The sequence below is a fragment of the Sphaerodactylus townsendi genome, linkage group LG04, assembly GCF_021028975.2.
Source record: "Sphaerodactylus townsendi isolate TG3544 linkage group LG04, MPM_Stown_v2.3, whole genome shotgun sequence".
NCBI lineage: Eukaryota > Metazoa > Chordata > Lepidosauria > Squamata > Sphaerodactylidae > Sphaerodactylus > Sphaerodactylus townsendi.
The window spans coordinates 144,805,981-144,828,407 of record NC_059428.1 but is presented as its reverse complement, the minus strand read 5'-3'; the positions used below and the strand labels follow the sequence as shown (position 1 = coordinate 144,828,407).

Genomic DNA, 22,427 nt, shown 5'->3' with positions numbered 1-22,427 from the left:
CAGCTGGCGTGTGTGGGAGTGTACAAGCTAATCTGAATTCTTCAGATAAGCCTCCACAGCTCAGGCAGCAGAGCAGAGAATCAAACCCGGTTCCTCCAGATTAGATACACGAGCTCTTAACCTCCTACGCCACTGCTGCTCCCTGGAGAGAAGAGGCCGAGGAGGTCTTGGTTCATGTTAAAGGCAGAGGAGCCAGCCTTGTATAAAACTATGGCAGTGTTCCTCGTGGAGTCAGCTTGTAGCTTTGGGCAGGCTGAATCACACTTGGCTCTTCCCAAGAGGGATAGCTCCCATCCTTCTGAAAACCGTAATCCTCCGCATGCTCAGCTGTGGAGAGGGAGTCCATTTGAATAACTTGTTTCCCAGGAGATAAGACATCAGAACTCTCTCCAAGGGAACTGAACGGGGAACTTTGCACAAGGCTTCCACTGAAAGCAGATAACTGTTTCCTAATGAAGAGTCTAACTACTTGAGGGTATCGCCGATCTGTGATCCCATACACACAGTCCTCTCTCAGGTAGTGGTTAAGAGCAGGTGCACTCTAATCTGGAGAACCGGGTTTGATTTCCCCGCTCTGCCACTTGAGCTGTGGAGACTTATTGGGTGTACCAGATTAGCTTGTGCACTCCAACACATGCCAGCTGGGTGGCGTTGAGCTAGTCACAGTTCTTTGGAGATCTCTCAGCCCCACCCACCTCACAGGGTGTTTGTTGTGGGGAGGGAAACTCAGATTTTGCACAGGCTACATTTTCCCTAGATACGCCTCTTGCTTCCCACCACAGACTGCCCAGTTGAGAATAAGGCCTCTAGAGCTTGATATTTCTATAAGGGAAACAAAAAGATAGAATACTTTCCCATTATGCAACGCGTGGTTGGTGTTTGGAATATGCTGCCACAGGAGGTGGTGATGGCCACTAACCTGGATAGCTTTCAAAGGGGCTTGGACAGATGGATGGAGGAGAAGTCCATCTATGGCTACCAACGTTGATCTGAGATTGCAAATGCTTTAGCAGACCAGGTGCTCAGGGGGAGCAGCAGCAGCAGAAGAAGAAGGCCATTGCTTTCACATCCTGCCTGTGAGCTTCCAAAGGCATCTGGTGGGCCACTGCGAGTAGCAGAGTGCTGGACCAGATGGACTCTGGTCTGATCCAGCAGGCTCTTTCTTATGTTCTTACTAGGACTAAAAGCAGACAAATGGGACAGTTTCCCCTGGAGAAATCGTGCGGGGGTTGCGGGAGAGAATTAGCCCCCCCCCCCCTTTGCATCCCCACAACTCTGATTTAAATTGCCTTTCCTCGGGCTTCCTTTTTTAGGGCCAGAAGACAGGTTGGTAGGTCCCGCCACAGAACGGCCCGATTGCATGTAGCCGAGAAAAACAATTAGCCTACCACACAGGGTCACTGCAGAGGCTGCCGCAACTGAGATTATGCAGAACGTGAAATGATATGAAAATGATAAGCGGGAGGGCTAATTTTAAAAATTACATGAACCCTGCAAGCACTTCATCTCAAGCGTGCAAATGATTAAATTATTGTTTAACTCGACGTTCGTGGCTCGCTGCAGTTCAGCCCGGGAGTCGAATCAAGTTAGAGTTGCCAATTTCCAGGTGTGGCCTGGAGACCTCCCAGAAATACAACTGATCTATAGATCACAGAGATCTGTTTCCCTGGAGGGGAGACTCCAAAGGCATCATGCTCAATGGACCCCCACCCCCTAGGTCAGTGGTGGCGAACCTATGGCACGGGTGCCAGAGGTGGCACTCAGAGCCCTCTCTGTGGGCACGCCGCGAGAGCCGTCCCCTGGACACACACACACACATCTAGGCTGGGCTTCCGGAGCCACTGGACTTCGGAGCTATTAGTGCATTAAACCTAAGACTAAGTTTTGGGGGAAGCAGTGCAGGCAACCCCTGTTAAGCACCGTTGCTCCCCACTGATTTTCATCACCTAAGAACTAAAGCACTCCATCCTTTTACCTGGGAGTAAGCTCGGTTGCTGGCAATGGGGCTTACTTCTGAGTAAACCCCTCCTAGGGTCAGACCTCGGGCCTGCTCAAAGCAGCATTGGACAGCCGCTTCACCAAGCTTTACTCCCAAGTAACATAGACGCCTCGAGCCAACCGCTTTTTTCCTAAATTGAAACCTCAGTATTCAAGGATTAAATGGCCAAAGTTGGCACTTTGCAATAAGCCATATGGGTTTCGGCTGCAATTTGGGGCACCTCGGCCCTCGAAAAGGTTCATTTTTATCATTGCCTTCTAGGTCCCACCCCCCACCCCCAAATCTCCAGTAATTTCCCAACCTGGAACTGGGAACCCTGTCTTTACGGGGAACAGTGTTTTATACAAGCAGTCTCTCATCCATCTTTTGAAGAAGGAAAGAAAACAGCTTGGGGGTATCTTTCTTGCGGGTGGAAATTAACCTTTATGCTCGATACACAAAGAAGATTCTCAGCCTCGTGCGTGTGCGTGTGTGTGCGTGCGTGTGTGTGTGTGTGTGTGTGTGTGTGGGTTGTTGCTCTCCCCCTTTCTAGCAAACTATTCAGGCAAGGAAGACTGAAAGATGGAATCTAACTGGGATTCACGTGAATCCTGTAATTAAATAACAGTTTGCTCTATTATTTTGCCATAGGAGAAAAGTCAAGAGGCAGGCTCTTGCCCCCTGGCGGTGAGTTAATTTTTTTGCATGTAAAAAAACACATACCTGCCAGCGTTCTTTACCTGTAGGACGGGGGAGACGTAGGAGGAAAATCTATCCTTTATTACTCAGGCTGGGAGGGCAGTAAACCATAAGCATCTGAAAACATCCATGCCTGCCCAGAAGCAAGACTGTCGAAATGGCTTCGTTCTGAAACTGTATTTTTGAAAACAGATAAAATTACTTTGATTTTATTGACATTATTTACATCCCACCTATCTCTCTCTGCAAATTATGCAGTTCATATTGATAAGCACTGCTTATTTTTACAACATGTAATACAGTTATTGTTCCTGAATCGTACCTGCATTGTTGCCCCAATGCGCTCAAACGGCCCTTTGTGCAGGTGTGATTTGCCGTCAAGCCGCCTCGTGCCCTATAATTTAATGACCTCCGAAACTGGACTCTACAGAGTATAAAACAGCAGCGCAGGTGTGGTCCTGTTTCTTTGCCATAGGCAGACCCTGGTCTACTCAATAGGGCAAGGAACGGCCTAATACATTTTTAGCATTTACACAGCATTTCAAAGCACTTCCAACCCATGATCGCAGCAAGCTTCCCAACAACCCTGCAAGGTAGCCTAGTTGGATTACTAGGGGCAGTTTATGGCAATGCCCAGTGTCGCGTTGTCCTATCACCGACAGTCTCCCACTTAAATTCAGCCTCAGTTACAAACACACCAGTCTGGACTCTGAGTTTTCATTCCTGGTCATCTCTTCTGCTATATTGTTACAATACATAACACAATAATTATTCCCGATAATATTAATTATTTGTGGCGGAAGCTCCTCATTCAGTTCTGGATATTTTCATTAAAAACGGATTGCAGGCGCTGGGTGAGGCCGTTGTCTGTTTGAAGGTACCAGCCTGACAGTACTGTGTTAAGCAGAGGTAAAATAATATAATATATAATACCCTGTTTCCCCGAATATAAGGCATCCCCGGAAAATACGACGTAGTAGAGGTTTTGCTGAAGTGCGAAATATAAGGCATCCCCCGAAAGTAAGGCGTAGCAAAGTTTTTGTTTGGAAGCATGCCCGACGAACAGAACACAGAAATATAAGACATCCTCTGAAAATAAGACATAGCGCATCTTTGGGAGCAAAAATTAATATAAGACACTGTCTTATTTTCGGGGAAACACAGTATATAATATATAATATATAATAATCGTTATTATTTAAAACATTTCAATGCTGTCTTTCCACCTGCCCAGAGTCCAACAAGGCAGCAAACTTTTAAAAAAACATCCAAACATTATAGTCAATAAAAAGACAGTTAAAATTAGACAATTATTCAATTAAGAACACATAAACAGCACTGGAAGAAGGCCCAATAACCATTATTGCTAACAGGAGCTGAGCCATTGAGGTTCGGCAAAGTATCAGTAAATGATAGAAGGGAGCAGTTTTGCATAACAGCTTGGTGGAAACCAAATTTGTGCTGATGAACCCTGCAAAGAAAACCATCTTTTCTGTGAGAAGGACAACTCTACCTAGCTGTTATCGCTTTGGTGGGACTCACTGTACCATTACAAGGGTAACTGGATAAACGCAAAACACAGTTCAAAATACAGGCACTTAAGAGACCTAGCTTCCCTTGAGATGCTTAGTACATTAGGCGACGGTTTATTTAAGCCAATTACACTACCAGTCTGGGAATAGGAGCTCCAAACTGCTAGCCAAGTGCTTGCAGAAGAAAAAAAAATCCACCAGGAACAGAATACCAGGGACAGCAGATGGTTGGAGATTGCATAACACCAAAGACATTGACAAGAAATGTGCTAATTCCCGCAAATGTTTCTATACTGCTGACCCTGCCCACGGATCCGACAGAAACCCTTGCTTAGCTGCATAGGCGCCCGTGCGGGAACAGGCTCTGCCAAACTGGGGGTAGGGGAGCATCAGACAAAACTCCAAAGGGGGGAGAGAACTGACAATGAAATTGAACATTGTTAAGCTAAAGAGCCATAAAGCTGCTAGGCCTGAGGGCTTTGCTGGAGTTTGAGAGACAATCTACTAGCTCCCTGTGGCTTCACTGAACATCTCTTGTTCATAGTAGACTTTATGGCTGGCAGCCTTGATATGTAGCTTTCTAGATGCCAGGGTTTTTTTTAAATAAAAAGATGGACACACCAAGTTGCAGGCTCAAATTGCGTCTCAGCCACAAACTGGCTCCCACTCATCCACATACCTTTGTTACCCCTTCATCTGCCTAAACACAAGTCCAGTTTAGCAGCGTGGTGCCCATGGGGGCCCACCAACACCTTTCTTGGTGCTTCCCAGATGTTTAAGAAGATGGGCCCAGCAAGGAAGGGGCTTTTGTCCAGCAAGGTTTCTAATTGGCGATTGGATACCTGATTGTTAAAGACAGTGTTTAGCAACAACTGCAGCCACAACACAAGGATCTTCAGGGTAAGCTGGGGCTGCCATTTTGTAACTGGCTCCGCCTCCAGAAGCCGCCATTTTGTAGCAGCCATTGAGCCCCCCACGCAGGCTGAAAAAGGTTGGCAGAAGGTGCCAAAGCAGGATGACAGCGGAGCATCTAGAAGACAAAAGTAACAACTGCTGGGGAATTGCTCAACTTGAAGGTGGACGATGAGGAAACTGGAATTGTTCAAGGCTTGGCTCCATCGGCAACCAAAAGGGAGACCGCAGCCAAGAAATCGGAGGGAGATTATAGACTGGGAAGGGCTGCCATGAAGGAGCTCAAAAGGATTCTTAAATGTAAGAATATGTCACTGGCAACCATGATCAAGTTAATTCATGCCATGGTGTTCTTCATTACTATGTATGGGTGTGGAAGTTCAACTATGAAGCAAGACAGGAAGAAAGTTGATTCATCTGAAATGTGTTGTTGGAGGGAATTTTTTTTACAGATCCTGTGGACCACCCAAGAGACAAGCAAGCGGGTTCTAGAGCCCATCAGGTCTGAACTCTCCCTGGAGGATGAAATGACCAAACGGAGGTTGTTGTACTTGGGTCACATTGTGAGGAGACTCCCTGGAAAAGACAATAATGCTAGGAAAGGTCGAAGGTAGCAGGAAAAGAGGAAGACACAATGCGAGATGGATTGACTCCATCAAGGAAGCCACGGCCTTTGGTCTGAAAGACCCAAGCAAAGCGGTCAACGATAGGACATTTTGGGGGTTGTTAATTCACAGGGTTGCCAAAAAATTAGAAGCGACGTGACGGCACTTAACACACCAGTATTGATGACGCATTGCCGGCCTCTCTCACTGCGATGCTAGGTGGGTTGCACAATACTGCAAAATCTGTTCAGTGCAGGATGACAAAATACAGTAAAACGACAGCGAATCTTCCAAAGTATGAGGCAGTCATCCCTTTGTCTTGCCCTGGGTATGTCTTTGCATGGCCATTTTTCCTGCATCGCAACAGGCACAAAAGAGGGAGCGGCCGAGGTGCATGAGACAGGAATTCTGAGACAGCCTCCGCTGCTGTTGACTCTGGGAGAGGCAGGAGGCTAAGAGGCTTTTTGACTCTGTCCAGACTTGTGCTGGATGCAGATCAGTCAGCCTGGCCCGCGCCACTCACCTAAATAGTTCTAGCAACCCTGGAGTCCCACGAAAGGGGACGCAATCCTGGAGAGCTCCCACTGAGCAGCCAAACCCAGGGCAGGAGGCAAACTGAGATCGTCCCGTCAGAAACGGCACCCGAAAGCTCGTTCCGTGCTTCAGCCTCCCGCTGCATCGTTTGACAACATCTGCAGGCGCAAAATGCTCCGTGCTCCACTCAGAACAAGAGCTGGATTGAAAACGAGTTGCCGAGAAACTGTAGGGGCTGGGCTTTTAAAAGAATCCTGAGCAGAAAACCAAAGTCTGTTTTTTTGGTAAGAAAATGGTTGAAGAGTTAAACAGCCTTTCGGGCAGCCCCACAGACTTTATCTGTGGCTTTCCAGGCTGAAAGATATGCTGAGGGAGGCGGTCCCAGGACTCTGACATTGCACCTAGCCAATAAAACAATCGATCTACCTTGCCAGGTTGATGTGAGGACCACGCTCAATCCCCTGTGCAGCCTCTTGCCTCGAAACAGGCCAACGTTGGTTGGAAACGTTGGCCTGGAGTCGCACATTTAAATTTTGGGCCAGAATATGGTTCAGTCGGGATGAATCTGACCTTACATTCTTTCTATTCTCCACTCTACCAAGTGATGGTCCAGAATTGAAACTCAACTCAATGACCTGGGGATTTCTATAGATGAATTGTTAATGTGAATGGGTCAAGAGGTCTTCAGTGTTATTAAGAAAAGCCTTTTCAACAGAGAATTCCAACAGATGGTGGAGGCAGCCAATAAAACCTGCTCCCCTGTGTTTGTGGGAATCCCCTTTGATAGATTAACGGCTGCCAGATATCTTCACCTATTGATTGAGGCTCGGTGGCGTAGGGCACTTACTCTTGCTAGGTGTAATGTTCTACCTTCTTCCCTCCAAAAAGGGCACCATCTTGGGATTCCATATAAAGATAGGAAATGCCCATGTGACCAGGACTGTATGGAATCTGTATCTCACATGTTGTTATGCTGTCCCTTCTATGTCCAAGATAGGGGAAAGTATATAACCCCCTTCTTGCATGAAAGGGAAGGGACAACTGATAAATTGAAGGTTATGTTTCTTTTAAACAGTCATTGCTACGGGGTGCTGGAAGCTGTGGCCAAATTTTTGAATGGCGTAATCTTAAGTCATTCTATCTTGCGTTAATTGGAATGCTGTGATGTTATGTTTTTGTTTACTTATATGCCATTAAAGGTATTTGACTTGATGTGAGGACCACCAGGACAATGACACGCAGCAGTTTGTAAATTAGACCATGACGATTATTTATTTGTTCATTTGCTTAATTTATACCAACATGGTGGAAGCCTGTGCCACCCAAGCAATGTTGCTTCAGTCTGCACAGCCAATCATATCTCCAATAGCCAAGCAGAAGATGACCTAGGCCAGGGGTCTGCAACCTGCAGCTCTCCAGATGTTCATGAACTACAATTCCCACCAGCCAATTGGCCATGCTGGCAGGGGCTGATGGGAATTGTAGTTTGTGAACATCTGGAGAGCCGCAGGTTGCAGACCTCTGCAGACCTCTGCTCCACCTGGCCACACCCACTCTCTGAGAACACCTGGGAAAGTATCAGCCTGGTAAGGTATCAGCAGGTGCCACAGTGTCCATGGGCACCATGTTGAGAACCTGTGCTCTAATCACTACGCCATAGTGGTTGGAAGAAAATATATACATATACATATATATACATACATATATCTAAATCTCACGATGACCCATAGAACTCAGGGCCAAAAGACCCAGAGCGTTGAATCAGTTAAATGCAGAGGCATAGCAAGGAGGGAAAGCGCCCGGTGCACTGGTGTGTCTTATGCCCCCGCTGGGCCCCCTTGACGCACCACCTCTGGTTAAATGCAAGGGAGATAAGCAGGAAGTGGAGGATTCTCTGCTGAACTGGAAATAACTAGGGGTATGGTAGACTGGGTGTCACCATGCTTAGCAGGAGTCCGGACGGTATAGAAGAGGGAGGGGAGAAAAGCCAGAGTGGCCTCCCCATCCTTGCCAGCATCCTGGAAGTGTGACTCCTTGCAGTCCTTGGCAGGGGAAGACAAGGATGATAAATCTGGCAGGCGTCTTTCCAGGGAAGCGGCGCTGATGAAACAGCCCGATGGATCACGGGCCCTCCTTGAGGCACACGTGGGTTGGTATTAATAGAAAAGGTACCTGGGACATTGGGCAGAACAGAAGGCTTGGCAAAACAGCCTCGGGGATGTGGGAGGAGAATCTTGGAGGAATTTGCCAGGTAGATAGCGGCACGTGGGGGCTTACCCAACTCAGCAACATCTAGCCAAACTAATGACAACACTGTATCTAATGCTGGCGGGTACTGAGGGTCCAGATCTAGCCTTCCTTCTGTGCCCTGCAGCGCGTTTAGCCAGAGATCCCATGGGACTGAATTTTCAGCCTTCTGTACGCAAAGCATGTTTTCTGCCTCTGAGTTACAACCCCTCCCCGATTCCTCCTCCTCCCTAACCACAGATCTCGCTCTGCTCAGTCTGGTTTCTGTTCTCTCATAAGCGTAGCCGGATCTGTTGGAAGCCAAAACTCCATTAATCCGAATGTGTGTGTACTCTTTTGTGAAAAGGATACTTGTGGGTTTCATTCATGCTCCACGCAGAAGCCCAGGCAAGACAGATGGTGTTTGGGTTAAAGCCTAACGCAATGCCCTGTGAAAAAAGGGCTCGGCAACATAGGAAAGTGGTGTGTGAATGTCACAAAGTTGCAGTGGATCAGAACAAACCCACTCGGAGGTAACCCAAGCAAGTGTGATGGGATGAGTGCTTTCAAACAGGTTTGTAAGGCAGGAGTGTTGAGTGTCTTCTACAGAAACAATTTGGGTCCACCTGCTCTTAACGGCTGCCCCACATTGGACCAACGTGGCTGCCCTCATGAAACGCACCACATGTCTCTTCCACGGCCAGACTAGTTCTTGTAAGAGAGACCCTCTCCAGGCCAAGACGTGAGGGGTTGTGTGTTAGTGTCTGTTGTCGCATTTCCTAGCGGCGGTTTGGCGGTGTTGCGCTTTTGCCACAAGTACTCCGCTTCTTTCCTCTCTCTGTTGACAAAATACAAACTGCATGAGCCAAGAGCTGTCCAATTACACCGCCTTCGGGTACACAAAGGATCCAATTCCACCTTGATATTTACTGTTCCCATACACTGTTTCAAAAAGCCGATCTCCCAATAAACTCCTCAACAGACGTCCGGTCAGGTATGCAGTTCTCCGGATCTGCAACGGCCAGTTGGAAGCCAACACAAACACTGACTTTTTTCGCCAATGTACAAGTAATGAACAAACAAGCTGCTCGCGGTCCCCCTGTTCAAAATGATTTCTGTGTCTCGACGCTCCAGTGACACAGTAGAGCGTGGTGGATTTCACAACAGTGAAGTACATTTATTAACTTGGGACCCGAACAAACCCGAATAGAAAGTGTTCCAGACATATGAAACCAATCAGGTGGAGGTGAAATGGCAGAAAAGAGGGAACGAAAAACGGGAATGAACGCAGCAGCCGTGAGTCCTCCCAGCTGACGCATCTCCATGAATTTTCAAATGCAGAGTCATACGCTCTCAGCCTAACCAACCTACCTCACAGGACTGTTGTGAGGACAAAATTGAGAGGACAACGCTGTCAGTTGCTTTGGATCCCCACTGGCTAGAAAGGAAAAAATATAAATGAAGTAAATAAAATAAAAAGCTTTCCACTATACCACACTGTCCCTATTTACAAGGGAACGTTCTTATTGGAAGTGTGTGTTCCCAGGAAATCAGCGCTCTGATTTGGACCTCTGAAACGATGCCAATGCACGCACATGAACGCTAAGGCACCGTGCGGTGTGCACCCAGCCGCTGCGCACACGCCTCAATGCTTGAGTTATCTTTTCAACCGTTGACAGCAGATTGCAGATTGCAGATCAATTATGCCTTAAGTACATTTTTAACTGCAGGAACAAAACACCCTCTTTGCTTTTCAATCAGCGGAAGGCAGCAGCTTGAGGAAAGAACAACCATGGCATATAAAAGAGTTTTCGGCAGCGCATAATGTGTGTGTCTCGTATGTGTGTCTGAGAATTGGATGTGAGAACCGGGAGTGTTACAAGCATGCCTCTATTTTTGGCGCTGAAATGTTGGCGGGTGTAACCAACGCAGCAAGAGCCGAGAGCCTTTGGAAAGGAGCCGTCTCTGAAAGCAGGTGGTGGAATCGTTGATCCTAAATAAGTTTCTCAATGAGTTGCACCTTTCCCCGCTCCCCTGACCACACCCCAGTTTGGGTTAAATCCCCCAGTCTTCCAACTATTGCCTGCCTCGTGTCAACTTGCAAGCATGAATTCTGGGGCTCAGATATGCCCAGACAGATGAGAACAGTGCCCTGTTAAATTCAGCCCTCAGCCCTTATCTGTAGCTAGACACTGGTGTAAACAAAAGACTGCTTAACTCTGCCACTAACAGGTTTGTGTTCATATTGTTATTGGCTAGAGATTATTATTGGTCTTGTTTAATATTGGTGTTTATTATAAGGTTACAAGCAACTGAACTTTATGTTTTATTTTGTAGGAGAGGCACTACGTTCATGAGTACCCTGTTTCCCTGAAAATATGCCCTAGCATGATTTTTCGGGATTTTTGGAGGATGCTTGAAATATAATCCAAATATATATAATCCACAAATATAATCCAAAAATAAGCCTTAGTTACAGATTCCCTGGCACAGCCGATCTGGTCACGTGGGGGGCACAAAATCATGGGGAAAAAATAAGACATCCCCTGAAAATAAGCCCTAACACATCTTTTGGAGGAAAAATTAATACAAGACCCTGTCTTATTTTCAGGGAAACATGGGTACGATAATGTGTATCCAGTAGTCAATTATTGTTTTATAATAAATAATGTGATTTCTCATTAGGATTTTTTGTGCTAATGTTTTTACAGATGGGGCCACAGAAGGTGTTTACGAGGGCATAACCCAACCCAGGGGTTAGCTACCGGTAGCCCCATGTTTACTGTGTGCTTCTGTAAATAGGTTTTTTAAAATGTAAATAGGGTTTTTTTGTGTGAGATATATCATTGTAAGGGCATAACAATTATTGCTTTAGTGAAAAAATCATTGTGAAGGTATTATACCTACATAGTGTTATAAGTATTATACATGGAAACTGTGTTCCACAGTACTTGAGCCTTAAAGGTACAGAATATTCTTTTTGATAGCCTGCAGGTAGGATCTGGGGACCCCCCAAATTTTACAGCTCCTCTCCAGACTACAGAGATCAGTTCACCTGGAGAAAAGGGCGGCTTTGGAGGGTGTGATCTACAGATCCGCCCCTTCAATCACCTGTCAGTAGCCTGGAGGGACCTGGCAACTCTATTTCTGGTGTGGGTGAAATGGCTCCTCCCACATCAGGGGGCCATAGAAGAAGAAGAAGAAGAAGAAGAAGAAGAAGAAGAAGAAGAAGAAGAAGAAGAAGAAGAAGAAGAAGGAGGAGGAGGAGGAGGAGGAGGAGGAGGAGGAGGAGGAGGAGGAGGAGGAGTTTGGATTTATACCCCACCTTCTGTAAGGAGGCTCAAAGGGGCTTACAAGCTCCTTTCCCTTCCTCTCCCCACAACAGACACCCTAAAGTGAAGTAGGTTGGGCTGAGAGAGTTCCAAAAAACTGTGACTAGCCCAAGGTCACCCAGCAGGAATGTAGGAGTGGGGAAACACATCTGGTTCCCCAGATAAGCCTCCATAGCTCCAGTGGAAGAGCAGGGAATCAAACTCGGTTCTCCAGATTAGAGCGCACCTGCTCTTAACCACTACACCACACTGGCTCTCTACCACCATACCACCAGAATGGCCCCCAAAGGTGGCCCAGGTTATCTGGCAGTTTTTCCCCAACAGGAGAAAAAGCTACACAGAAATGGTTCTTCCCAGCAAAAGACAATGACAAAGAAGGAAAGGATTCCTTTGTCTCTCTCCTCCGCATCGTCCTCCTCAGTAACGCCAGCAGTTATATTTGCAAAAAGGGGGAAAGGGTTGTTTAAAATCAGCCCAGGAACGGCCGTAAACTTCCCACACTGATGAGTTATGGCTAAGCAGGGATTGGAACAGACTAAACTGCCAGAGTTAATGGGCGGGTGGCATAAGTGAGTCACGCCACAATGGTAAGGGGGGAGCCAGCGTTCCTATGACCAGGATAATGCTGGTTGCCACTTTGGGGTCAGGAAGGAATCTTCCTGGAGTTGTTTTTTTTACCTTCCTCTGGGCATAGAGTGGGGTTTCCTGAGTAGTTTTGAATTTCTGGCATTGTGGAGGGGAATGGACTGGATGAACATAAGAAAGCCTGCTGGATCAGACCAGAGTCCATCTAGTCCAGCACTCTGCTACTCGCAGTGGCCCACCAGATGCCTTTGGGAGCTCACATGCAGGAGGTGAAAGCAATGGCCTGCTGCTGCTGCTGCTTCTGTTCCCGAGCACCTGGTCTGCTAAGGCATTTGAAACCTCAGATCAAGGAGGATCAAGATTGGGAGCCATAGATCGACTTCTCCTCCATCAATCTGTCCAAGCCCCTTTGAAAGCTACCCAGGTTAGTCACTTCCTGTGGCAGCATATTCCAAACACCGATCATGCATTGCGTGAAGAAATATTTCTTTTCATTAGTCCTAATTCTTCTCCCCAGCATTTTCGATGTATGCTCCCTGGATGCACCTTAAGGCCCTTCCAGCTCCATGTTTCTATTGTTAACTCCTTGAAACCCCTGGTGTCAATGGTAACTGGACCCAGGAAGGAATGCTCCCAAGTGGTTCTGGATTTTAAGGAAAGTTGCTCCCAGGTATGAGAATTTTAAGGGAAGTTGCTTCTAGGTACGTGGATGGAATTGGAAAATGGCAACCCAGCAGCTGAGCCCTCCCCAGGTTTGGTTCTCCGCACTTGCAAACGTTACCAGTTTTGTGACTGATGCAAGACCCAATTACGGGGATGTGCAGCGACAGAGAAAAAGAGACAGAGAGATCCACTGAATGGGCTTGCATTAGCAGTCGGGAGAGCACCTGACTTGCTAAACGAGAGCCCAAAATAGAGATTTCCAAAGGAGAGCGGCTGCTTTTTATAGCTGCACATCAATTCAGAAAGAAGAGGCTTCAGCCACACGCAGCTCCCGCCCTGTGGCCTCAGCGGAGGAGTTCTCCAAGGCCAGGTGGCTTCCCACCTGACCAGAAAACACTGACCTGGATTGCTTCCATGTCTTCCAGGACCGGTCAAAAGCTAGCCGCTCCAATGACCCACTCAAGAGATGCCAGCATCTGAAAAGATTGCTTTTGGTCCCCTGTTGGTATTTGCCAGTGTCTGTCACAATCCAGGTACAAGGTAGTGAGGTCACCGTTTTGTGACCCAGTCTACTGATCAGCTATTGGTCAGTAGTTCGCCATTGCTTAAAGGTTAGCAAGCCCGTATGTCAGAGGTTATAAAGTTACCTGACTTTCTTTGTTTGAGAGTGTGTAGAGCAGAACGTGAGAATGGTCAGGAAGAACAAGACAAGATGTAGTCTTGGCTAGTACAGCATTTCTTGTTTTATATCCATGTAACCCTTCACTCCTTTTTGCTAAGTATATTTTTATGGAAAAACAACGCGGCATCCCTGTGCATCTTTACTTTGCGGTTGCGCAACTCTGCTACTTAAGAATCTCTTTGCATACTTTTGAAAAACCCAACATCCTCGCAACGTCCCCGTCACACATACAGCTAAAATAGGTAAGAATGTTAAGTGCTGTCAAATCGCAGTGATTTAGGATGACCCCTAAGGTAACTGTGTCAGAGGGTAACTGTGCTGATCAGCAGAGCAGCTCGATTTGAGTTCAGTAACACCCCTGGAGTCAGATCGTAAAGATGTGTTTGATGAAGGGAGTTTTGGCTTTTGGCAGCTTATATCCCCCAAACCTTGCTGGCCTCTTAGGTGGTGGTGGTGGACACGGATCTAGCAGTTCCTGTCCCAGTACCAACTCTGCTTAGCTTCCAAGATCTGACAAGATCAGGCTATACCATACTATCCCACCTCTAAAATACTGCTGTGTACGTTATAATGGGGAAAAAATGGGATTCTGAACTTTCAAAACACCACCATCTTAATTCTTTACACTTCGCAAAGGATCCGACCCAACACACGTTAAGTTCGTGCAATTAATTAAACATATTCATCCCCCTCCGCCTAGATAAATCCAGAAGTGAGGGTAGGAGAGACATTTTTTAATTGGCCAGTCCTAGTTATTTTAAGACATTCTGGAAGCTCTTCGACAGCACAAGAGCTTTTATTCATGCATCATGCCTTTGGAGAGATGAAAGGACTTTGTTTTTTTTTTACAACAGGGAAAAAGGGAGGCATAAAGAGATAATTCATCACTGCTAATGAAAACAGATTCCAAAGGTGTAAGGTTTATAACGTAACCAGGCAGGGAAACGTTCAAATAAACAGCACTCCTTGATCTGGAAGTATTATATCCATAACGTGCTTCGGTCTTTCGGTGCCTCAGGGTCAACACAGGCAAATCAAAGTGGACTGAAAAGTCCCTTGGCTCAAAAGACAAAATTCACCCAGCTGGACCCCCAGAAAGGCTTTCATTTCCTGTCCCCCACAAATTTCTGACAAAGCAGCACAACTGCTTTATCAGACAATACCGACCAAATGCCTTAACAGACCAGGTGATCGGGGGCAACAGCCGCAGAAGGCCATTGCGTTCACATCCTACATGAGAGCTCCCAAAGGCACCTGGTGGGCCACTGAGAGTAGCGGAGAGCTGGACTGGATGGACTTTGGTCTGATCCGGCTGGCTTGTTCTTATGTTCTTATGTTCTTAGTTCTCTGTGTACCAGGATTAAATTTGCAATGCAAAATCAAGCAGAAGCCAAAAATAATGAGGCTCAGTACACACAAATTAGTGAACTTTGGGATATCTGAACCCCCCTCGCCCCCCCCCCCCGCATTGATGGAAGGCCCAGGAGAGTGAGCGAGAGACACCCCTTTTTGTTCCAGAACTTCAGTACAGGGCTAGGCCTCCAACCGACAGAGCTTCATACATTTCTCTGTTGCAGAATTTGGGCTCTCAGAAACATTGTTCGTTTGCATTAACTGCAAGTTCGCGGTTATAAATCCTTGGCGGAAAAAAACCACCGAAGAATAGCTTGCAAGCAGCCATCCGCAAATCTGTCTTGCAAAATATGCCCTGGGCAACCAGGCCACAGTTGTGCTCAACGTTCGCGCTCTTGCATGAGTGATGGATGTTTCTTAGTGCCCTCCAGAGAACTGGCCCTTGTCCATCGGTGGTTTGGGATCACTGGGCGAGTCAAAAAGAGAGCTTTGCGGGAGACAGGCAGTAACCATAGCGATGCTACTTCATCCAGGTACGGGAACATTCAGGCTCACCATCCAGGTGTGATAATAATCTCCTTCTCCTTGCTTTCCTCTAACATGCAATCAAATTTGACACAGGTTGTTTCGTTATGCAACCGAGGGCAGGCAGCCTTTTTGATTCCGTGGATTCGGACCTGACGGAAAGGTGACACCACGGGGCAGAAAGCACTTAAGCGTGGCCGGCTTCATGTTTAGGGAGTGGCACTGGGCACATCTGCTGGTCCTTGGGACACAGAGCTGGAACGTCATCGACGCGTGGGCCCAGGTGGAGGTATTACGGCAGTGCTAAAACCAAAAGCACGTGGCTCGGAGGACACAAAAAGCATTCTTCAAACGTGACCCCCGGTCACATGGAAGACCCACGTCGTCAGGCAATTTTCAGACATTTAGGAAGAATATGTTTGGCGGCAGGAAAGTCGCATCCTTAATTCTAGGGGAATTTAGAGTCTCTTGGCTGATGAAATAATTTTTAGCTGATGAATTTCTCCCTGATTAAATTTAAATCAAGTGCTTATTTCTGGGATCTTGGCACAGGTGTCTTTTGGGTGCACTGAAGGCAGCAGAACATGACTTCCAGTGGCAGGAGAAAAACTACCACTCCTTGGCTCGCGTCCAGGCATAACATGAAACCCTGGTTGGGCTGAACAAGGGCTAACTTGTGAAACCAGGTCCACAGCTACCCAGATCCTGAGCTGCCTTGACAAAATGCTGGTTGCTTTTACTTCTCTCTGCTGCAGGATCGGCCCACGATGCCTGCATCCAGACATCGAGCAAAATCAAGGCTGAGGCTAACTGCGGTTAATAAATCACAGCCTGACCTGGAACGGGCCAGGCTTGACTGATCTCCAATCAGATCCCAGAAGTTAAATAGGGTCTGCTCTGGTTTGTACTTGAATGGGAGACCGCCGAGGAAGTCAAGGGGGTTTCCATTATGTTTGTAGGGACAGGCACAATAACAGGCAAAAGTTACGGTGGGGTTTTTTATATATATAACTGGGGTACATATGTGCCAGCATCAGGCTGTGAGATCTTCACTGTCCATAGGGCGCAATGTAGAGACAGATTCTGTGCATATTTGACACCTGGAAGAATTGTAAAACACAACCATGAAATGTCAATTTTTTTTAGACGAAGTTCAGATGTTTATTTATTAAAGTAAAATCTTTCAGATTCTTCGACAGCCGGGGAACTGGGGAGGCAAACGACGAACGGGAGCACTGACACCCTCACAATAGGGTGGCACCAAAAGTGGAAACTTGGCTGCGGGGCGTGACAAATCTGACGGCTCATAAGCTCTGTGTTTCGGTGCAAATGATTTCATACTTTGCTCTACAGGGTTGCCAGCTCCAGACTGGGGAACAACAGGAGATCTGGGAGGCGGAGCCTGAGGGAGGCGGGGTTTAGGGTGGGGAGAGACTTCAATGGAGTTTAATGTCACAGAGCCCCCCCCCCCTCCAAATCAGCCACTTTCTCCACGGGAACAGATCTCTGCTCTCTGGAGACCAGTTGTAATTACAAGAGATCTCCAGCCACCACCTGGAGATTGGCAGCTCTGCTTTCTGTACTGTCTTGTCCCTCGAGGCCTCTTTTCAAGGACTGAACCACAATGGAGCAGGGGGAAGGGGGGGATATGTGCTATTCTGAACCGTTTTGCTGGCACAAAACTTCCCCTTTCCCCAGTTATGGTCTGATACCACCACATTCATTATGTGGACCCTGCTTAGTTTGCGCCCCACGGCACTGGGAAGAATACTTGAAAAACATGTTAGTAGCACCGGGACAGAGAAAACTGCAGCACAAAAGGCGTCTCAGAGGAAGCTTCACAATTCCGGCCCCCTGCAAGCCCCTTTTGCACCCAAAATATATCCACGTGTGAACTGCCGGTACGATTCTGTTCATTCCCTGAGGGAAATTGGAAAGTAAAACACTCCTCCTGCCAGATGTGATTTGGGGGAGAACGTTGGCCCACCTTACATGCAACCGCCCACTAACACCTGATACAGCCATTCTCAACCAGAGTACCAGGGTACCCTGGGGTGCCATGAGCATGTCCCAGGGGTACCGCGGCAACACTACTGCCCCCCCTCATTTTTGTGGTGTCTCCCACCGGCGCCAGCAAGAACATGGAGCTGGCCCATTGGGCAGGGCCTGCCACAAGGTCAGCACCCCCCCACCCCACCCCCAGTGCTTCCCTTCACCCTGGGAGGGGAAGGTGGGGGGTGTGGCAAGCAGGGGCAATGGGAGGGGAAGGTGGAGGGCGGCGGCAGGGGTACCGTGAAATATGAAGAGTGAGGTCAAGGGTACCCTGACCTCGAAAAGGTTGGGAAACACTGACCTGATATGTGGTACCGCCTTTCTGAGGATGTGGCAGGAAAATTCCGACGGCTGAGCCGCTTTGAGGGGCCAGCAATAGCTTTCAAGGAGGCTCAGAAGTGCCCACCGTGGTCTTTCTTGCCAAGCAGTCAAGGTAATTATACCATACCATTGGTAGGCTTGGATCCAGGAGCACCTTAGAGCCCAGCAAGATTCTGGGGGTATAAGCTCATACGTGGTCTTTAAGGTGCCACTAGACTCAAATCTAGCTATTCTACTGCACACCAACATGGCTACCCTCTGAAACTTATCACAGGTGTAGCTGTGTGAGAAAAAAAATTGTTATTTGTATGAGTACGAAGAAGAGTTTGGATTTATATCCCCCCTTTCTCTCCTGTAAGGAGACTCAAAGGGGCTGACAATCTCCTTTCCTTTCCCGCACCCTCCCCACAACAAACATCCTGTGAGGTGGGTGGGGCTGAGAGAGCTCCGAAGAACTGTGACTAGCCCAAGGTCACCCAGCTGGCGTGGGTTGGAGTGCACAAACTAATCTGGTTCCCCAGATAAGCCTCCACAGCTCAAGTGGCAGAGCGGGGAATCAAACCCGGTTCTCCAGATTAGAGTGCACCTGCTCTTAACCGCTACACCACACTGGCTCTCAATGGTGAACAACTACTTTTGCCCACTGAGTACAAAGGTGAATAACTACTTTTTCCCACATTCAAGAGCAACAAGATTTTGTTCCGGTGATACTTCCCCATTCCCGTGGTCCATACCCCTTTCCCCAAATACTTCTCCCTTTCTCCTCTCTGGATCACACACCCTTTAGGGAAAAAAAAACCGAACTAACACAGAGAGCATTTTCCTCCCTGTTACCTTCCACCTTCCCCAGAGCATTTGCAAGCACACCCTGCAGCAATCTTCCAACACCTGGTCAAGATTCGCCAAGGCCTGGCGGCAGCTGCCTTGGAACTTGGGCGGGGCCCGTAGCAATGAAACAGGCTTTGGAGGCAAAAAGTTAACAATTGCTAAAACACACCCACCCACGAAGACAAGGGAAACACAGAAAAAAGTAAAAGGTAAAAGTACCAGCCCCTCGCCATCCACATTTCCCCACATCCGAACAAGCTGTTGAGGCATTTAAAACAACAACAATTGTGTTCTGGACAAGGTCCGAAGTACAGTCCGCTCTACCAGTCCTGGTAGAGCAGGCTATGCCGGTGTGGTCACAAAGACCATCTTGGAGGAGTAGACCAGATCCACAACGTAGGCAATGAGGTTGAATATAGTCAGGAAAGTCACACCGAGACGGTAGTCCCAGACACAAGAATTGCATGGCTGAGGTCTTGAGTAATTCCTGAAACTATAGATGGGCCACACAAAAGTCGCTGTTAAGTACATGAGCACAGCCAAGATGTTGAAGCCCACCAAGACCTTCTCCAAAGGGAAGGGCAAAGTGGCAAGGCAACGTCCCACGGTGAGGATGATGATGAGTGTCGTGACAATGAAGCAGATGCAGTAGACAGCCACGCACCACTGGAGGCCAGGAAGGGACTGATACGCCGTTTTCTCTAACAAGGAGAAGATGAGGCAGGCCACGAAGGCCTCAAACACCTTCAAAAGGCCAGGAACAGTTGCCAGGAAGCTGCTGACCTCACCGGATTTGGCTCGGGTGATTCCCACTTCGATGGCGTAAGCGATGAAGCAGAGGATAGACATGGCCGTGGCTGCGCCTTTGTAGCCGCACACCGTGCCCGAGCAGTTGGATTTTATGAAGACCGACGGGTAGACCACGGAGGTGGTGAAGATCATGAGAGCGGCCAGCATGGAGAAGGCAGAGGTGAAGTCCGGCCAGGAGAGAGGCAGCGACTGTGTCAAGCCGATGAACTCTGCCAAGAGGATGAGGAAGGTGACGGCGAAGCAGAAACACCAAGTGAACATGCACCAGTCTCCAGTGGAACCGTTGTAGCTGTAATGGACGGCAACCAAGCTGAAGGCCGTGCAAGCAAAGAAAATCTCAAAGAAGCGGACAATGCCCAGCGGGGAGATCAGGGAGCGGGGGTTCAGCTCAAAGATTGCCATGATGTCCCGGGCTCAGCAGTGCCGTGGCGTCCAACTCCTTAGCACGGGGCAAGAGGGAACCTAGCTGGTAACAGAGGAGTGGTAATGAGACTGCTGGCGGGGCATGGAGCTTGGGCGTTGTCCTGCCAAGTAGGAACGCCCAGTCAGAGTGGCCTTTCCTTGACGCTGGGAGGCGGACCCTGCGTTGGTGCTTGGAGACGCCCTGAGCTATGTCACAGCAGTACAAGCAGAGTGGCTCTGCTTGCCCAAGGTAGCAAGAAAGAAAGCAACACGCCCTGTGGGATGCAGTCGCAACCGCATTCCTTCTCTGCCTGCACGCCTTCAGGCAGATCAGTTTTCCAGACTCAGTCAGGGCAGGAGGAGAGTTCCCCCCAGGAGCAGATGGGTCAGAGTAAGAGAAGGCACCAAACCTCCGGGAGCAGACGTCCCTACGTGCACCTGTGGATCCCCAAAGTCTAAATGGTTATGTGTCTCTTTACTCAGAGCCGGAACTTGGCCAGGAAGCGAGAGGCAGGTCGATGATTAACAGGGATTAAAAAGTAACTACAGCCTGGGGAAGCCCGATCTTGGGAAACGGTGCGGGTGGGCAGCTGTGCTGGAGCAAAACCAGGAACAAGCCAGAGGCAGAAACCAGGGTGCAGTGGTGGAGTTGTCAACCGCCAGGGGACCCCTGGAGATCTCCCGATATTACAATTGACCTCCAGATGATCAAGATCAGTTCTCTGTGGGTTGGATTCTATGGCAATATACCGTGCTAAGGTTCCTCCCTTGCCCGAGACCCGTCCTTGCCAGTCTCTGCTTCCCAAATCTCCAGATATCTCCTGACATGGAGCTGGAAACCCCATTCAATAAGTTCAGGCACCCAGCCCCCTTTTTCAACCTTCCGTTTCACTTTGAAACAAGGACAGTCCCTGTGATATAAGCAACACACATCTACAAAAAAGGTGCTCTGCCCCATAGCTCAGAGGAAAGATTGCTCCTGCCTGCCAGTGATCTAGCCAAGGTAGGGTTGCCAACTCCGGGTTGGGAAATCCCCAGAGATTTTGGGTAGAGTCTGGGGAGGGCAGGTTTAAGTGAGGGGAGAGACCCGCAGCAGGGTGTGATGCCAGAGAGTCCCCCTTCCAAAACAACCACTTTCTCTAAGGGAACGGATCTCTATAGTCTGGTGATCAGTTCTAAATAGGGGTGCCCACCTCCAGGGGGTGGCTGGAGATCTCCTGAGATTACTGCTGATCTCAAGGACATCAGATCAGCTGGAGAAAATGCCCACTTTGGAAGGTGGAGTCTGTGGCATTCTACCCCATTGACATCCCTCCCCTGCCCAAACCCTGCCCTCCTCAGGGTCCGCCTTCCAAATCTCCAGGAATTTCCCAAACCATAGCTGGAAACCCTAGCTGCCAATCCTGATGGATGGTAACTCTCCTGATTGGGGGACTGGAATGATTGACAAACACTCCATCATGGTGTCGTGGTTAAGAGCAGGTGCACTCTAATCTGGGGAACCAGGTTTGATTCCCCACTCTGCCACTTGAGCTGTGGAGGCTTGTCTGGGGAACCAGATTATCCTGTGCACTCCGACTCATGCCAGTTGGGTGAGCTTGGGCTAGTCACAGTTCTTCAGAGCTCTCTCAGCCCCACCCACCTCACAGGGTGTTTGTTGGGGGGGGGGAAGGGCAAGGAGATTGTACGCCCCTTCGAGTCTCCTTACAGGAGAGAAAGGGGGGGATATAAATCCAAACTCTTCTTCTTCCTCCCCCAGCTCAACCACTCAAGCCCAGTATCTGTTTCCCCCGCCCCAGTTTCCTACCAGCTACGCAACCAGATTGTGGGCATTTCTAATTTGGCAGGTTTACAAGTACAGGTGGAATCGGTCCCTTGTAGACCTTGGCTCCGGGCCATTCTCAACACAGTTCAGTCCAAAAGTATTTCAGCCACTTTGAAACAACACCCGGCAGCCCTTCTCTAGGCAACCCAACCCAATCCGTAGTAATCCAATTCGTCAGTGACTGGGAAGCTCCAGGCCAGGTGCCCAAAGCTTCCTTTGTTTCCCTGTGCAAACAAGGTGGTTTGTGTAACTGCCAAACCTAGCAATGTCAGACAAAGATGTTGGCTAACATCAAGTCTCTGCCTAACCTCATGTTTGGCCCCTGATTTAATCTTCCAGCGGTGAGAAATAAAGCTACAGTAAGGTGACTTTATCGCTGGCTGACAGCATCACAGAATGACTGGAAGACAGGAAGTGATACAACAGAGGTTAGGGATTAGGGATTTGCGCTTCCTGTACATGCGGACCCAAGTGGAAACGTGGACACGGAAAAGATCTTATCCAATGCACATTTGCTTAGGGCCAGAACGGTTTCCAGAAGACGCAGTAACATCTTTTTTTAA

At 48.3% G+C, this 22,427-nt stretch overlaps 1 protein-coding gene across 1 annotated transcript; it reads right to left on the bottom strand.

Moving 5' to 3' along the window:
- Positions 1-18,520: 18,520 nt before the first annotated feature.
- LOC125430589 (myeloid-associated differentiation marker homolog) lies at positions 18,521-21,612 on the bottom strand. The gene has a single exon (XM_048492592.1). The coding sequence runs from the start codon at positions 20,037-20,039 to the stop codon at positions 19,170-19,172; it is 870 nt and encodes a 289-aa protein (XP_048348549.1). The 5' UTR covers positions 20,040-21,612; the 3' UTR covers positions 18,521-19,169.
- Between the last annotated feature and the right edge of the window lie 815 nt (positions 21,613-22,427).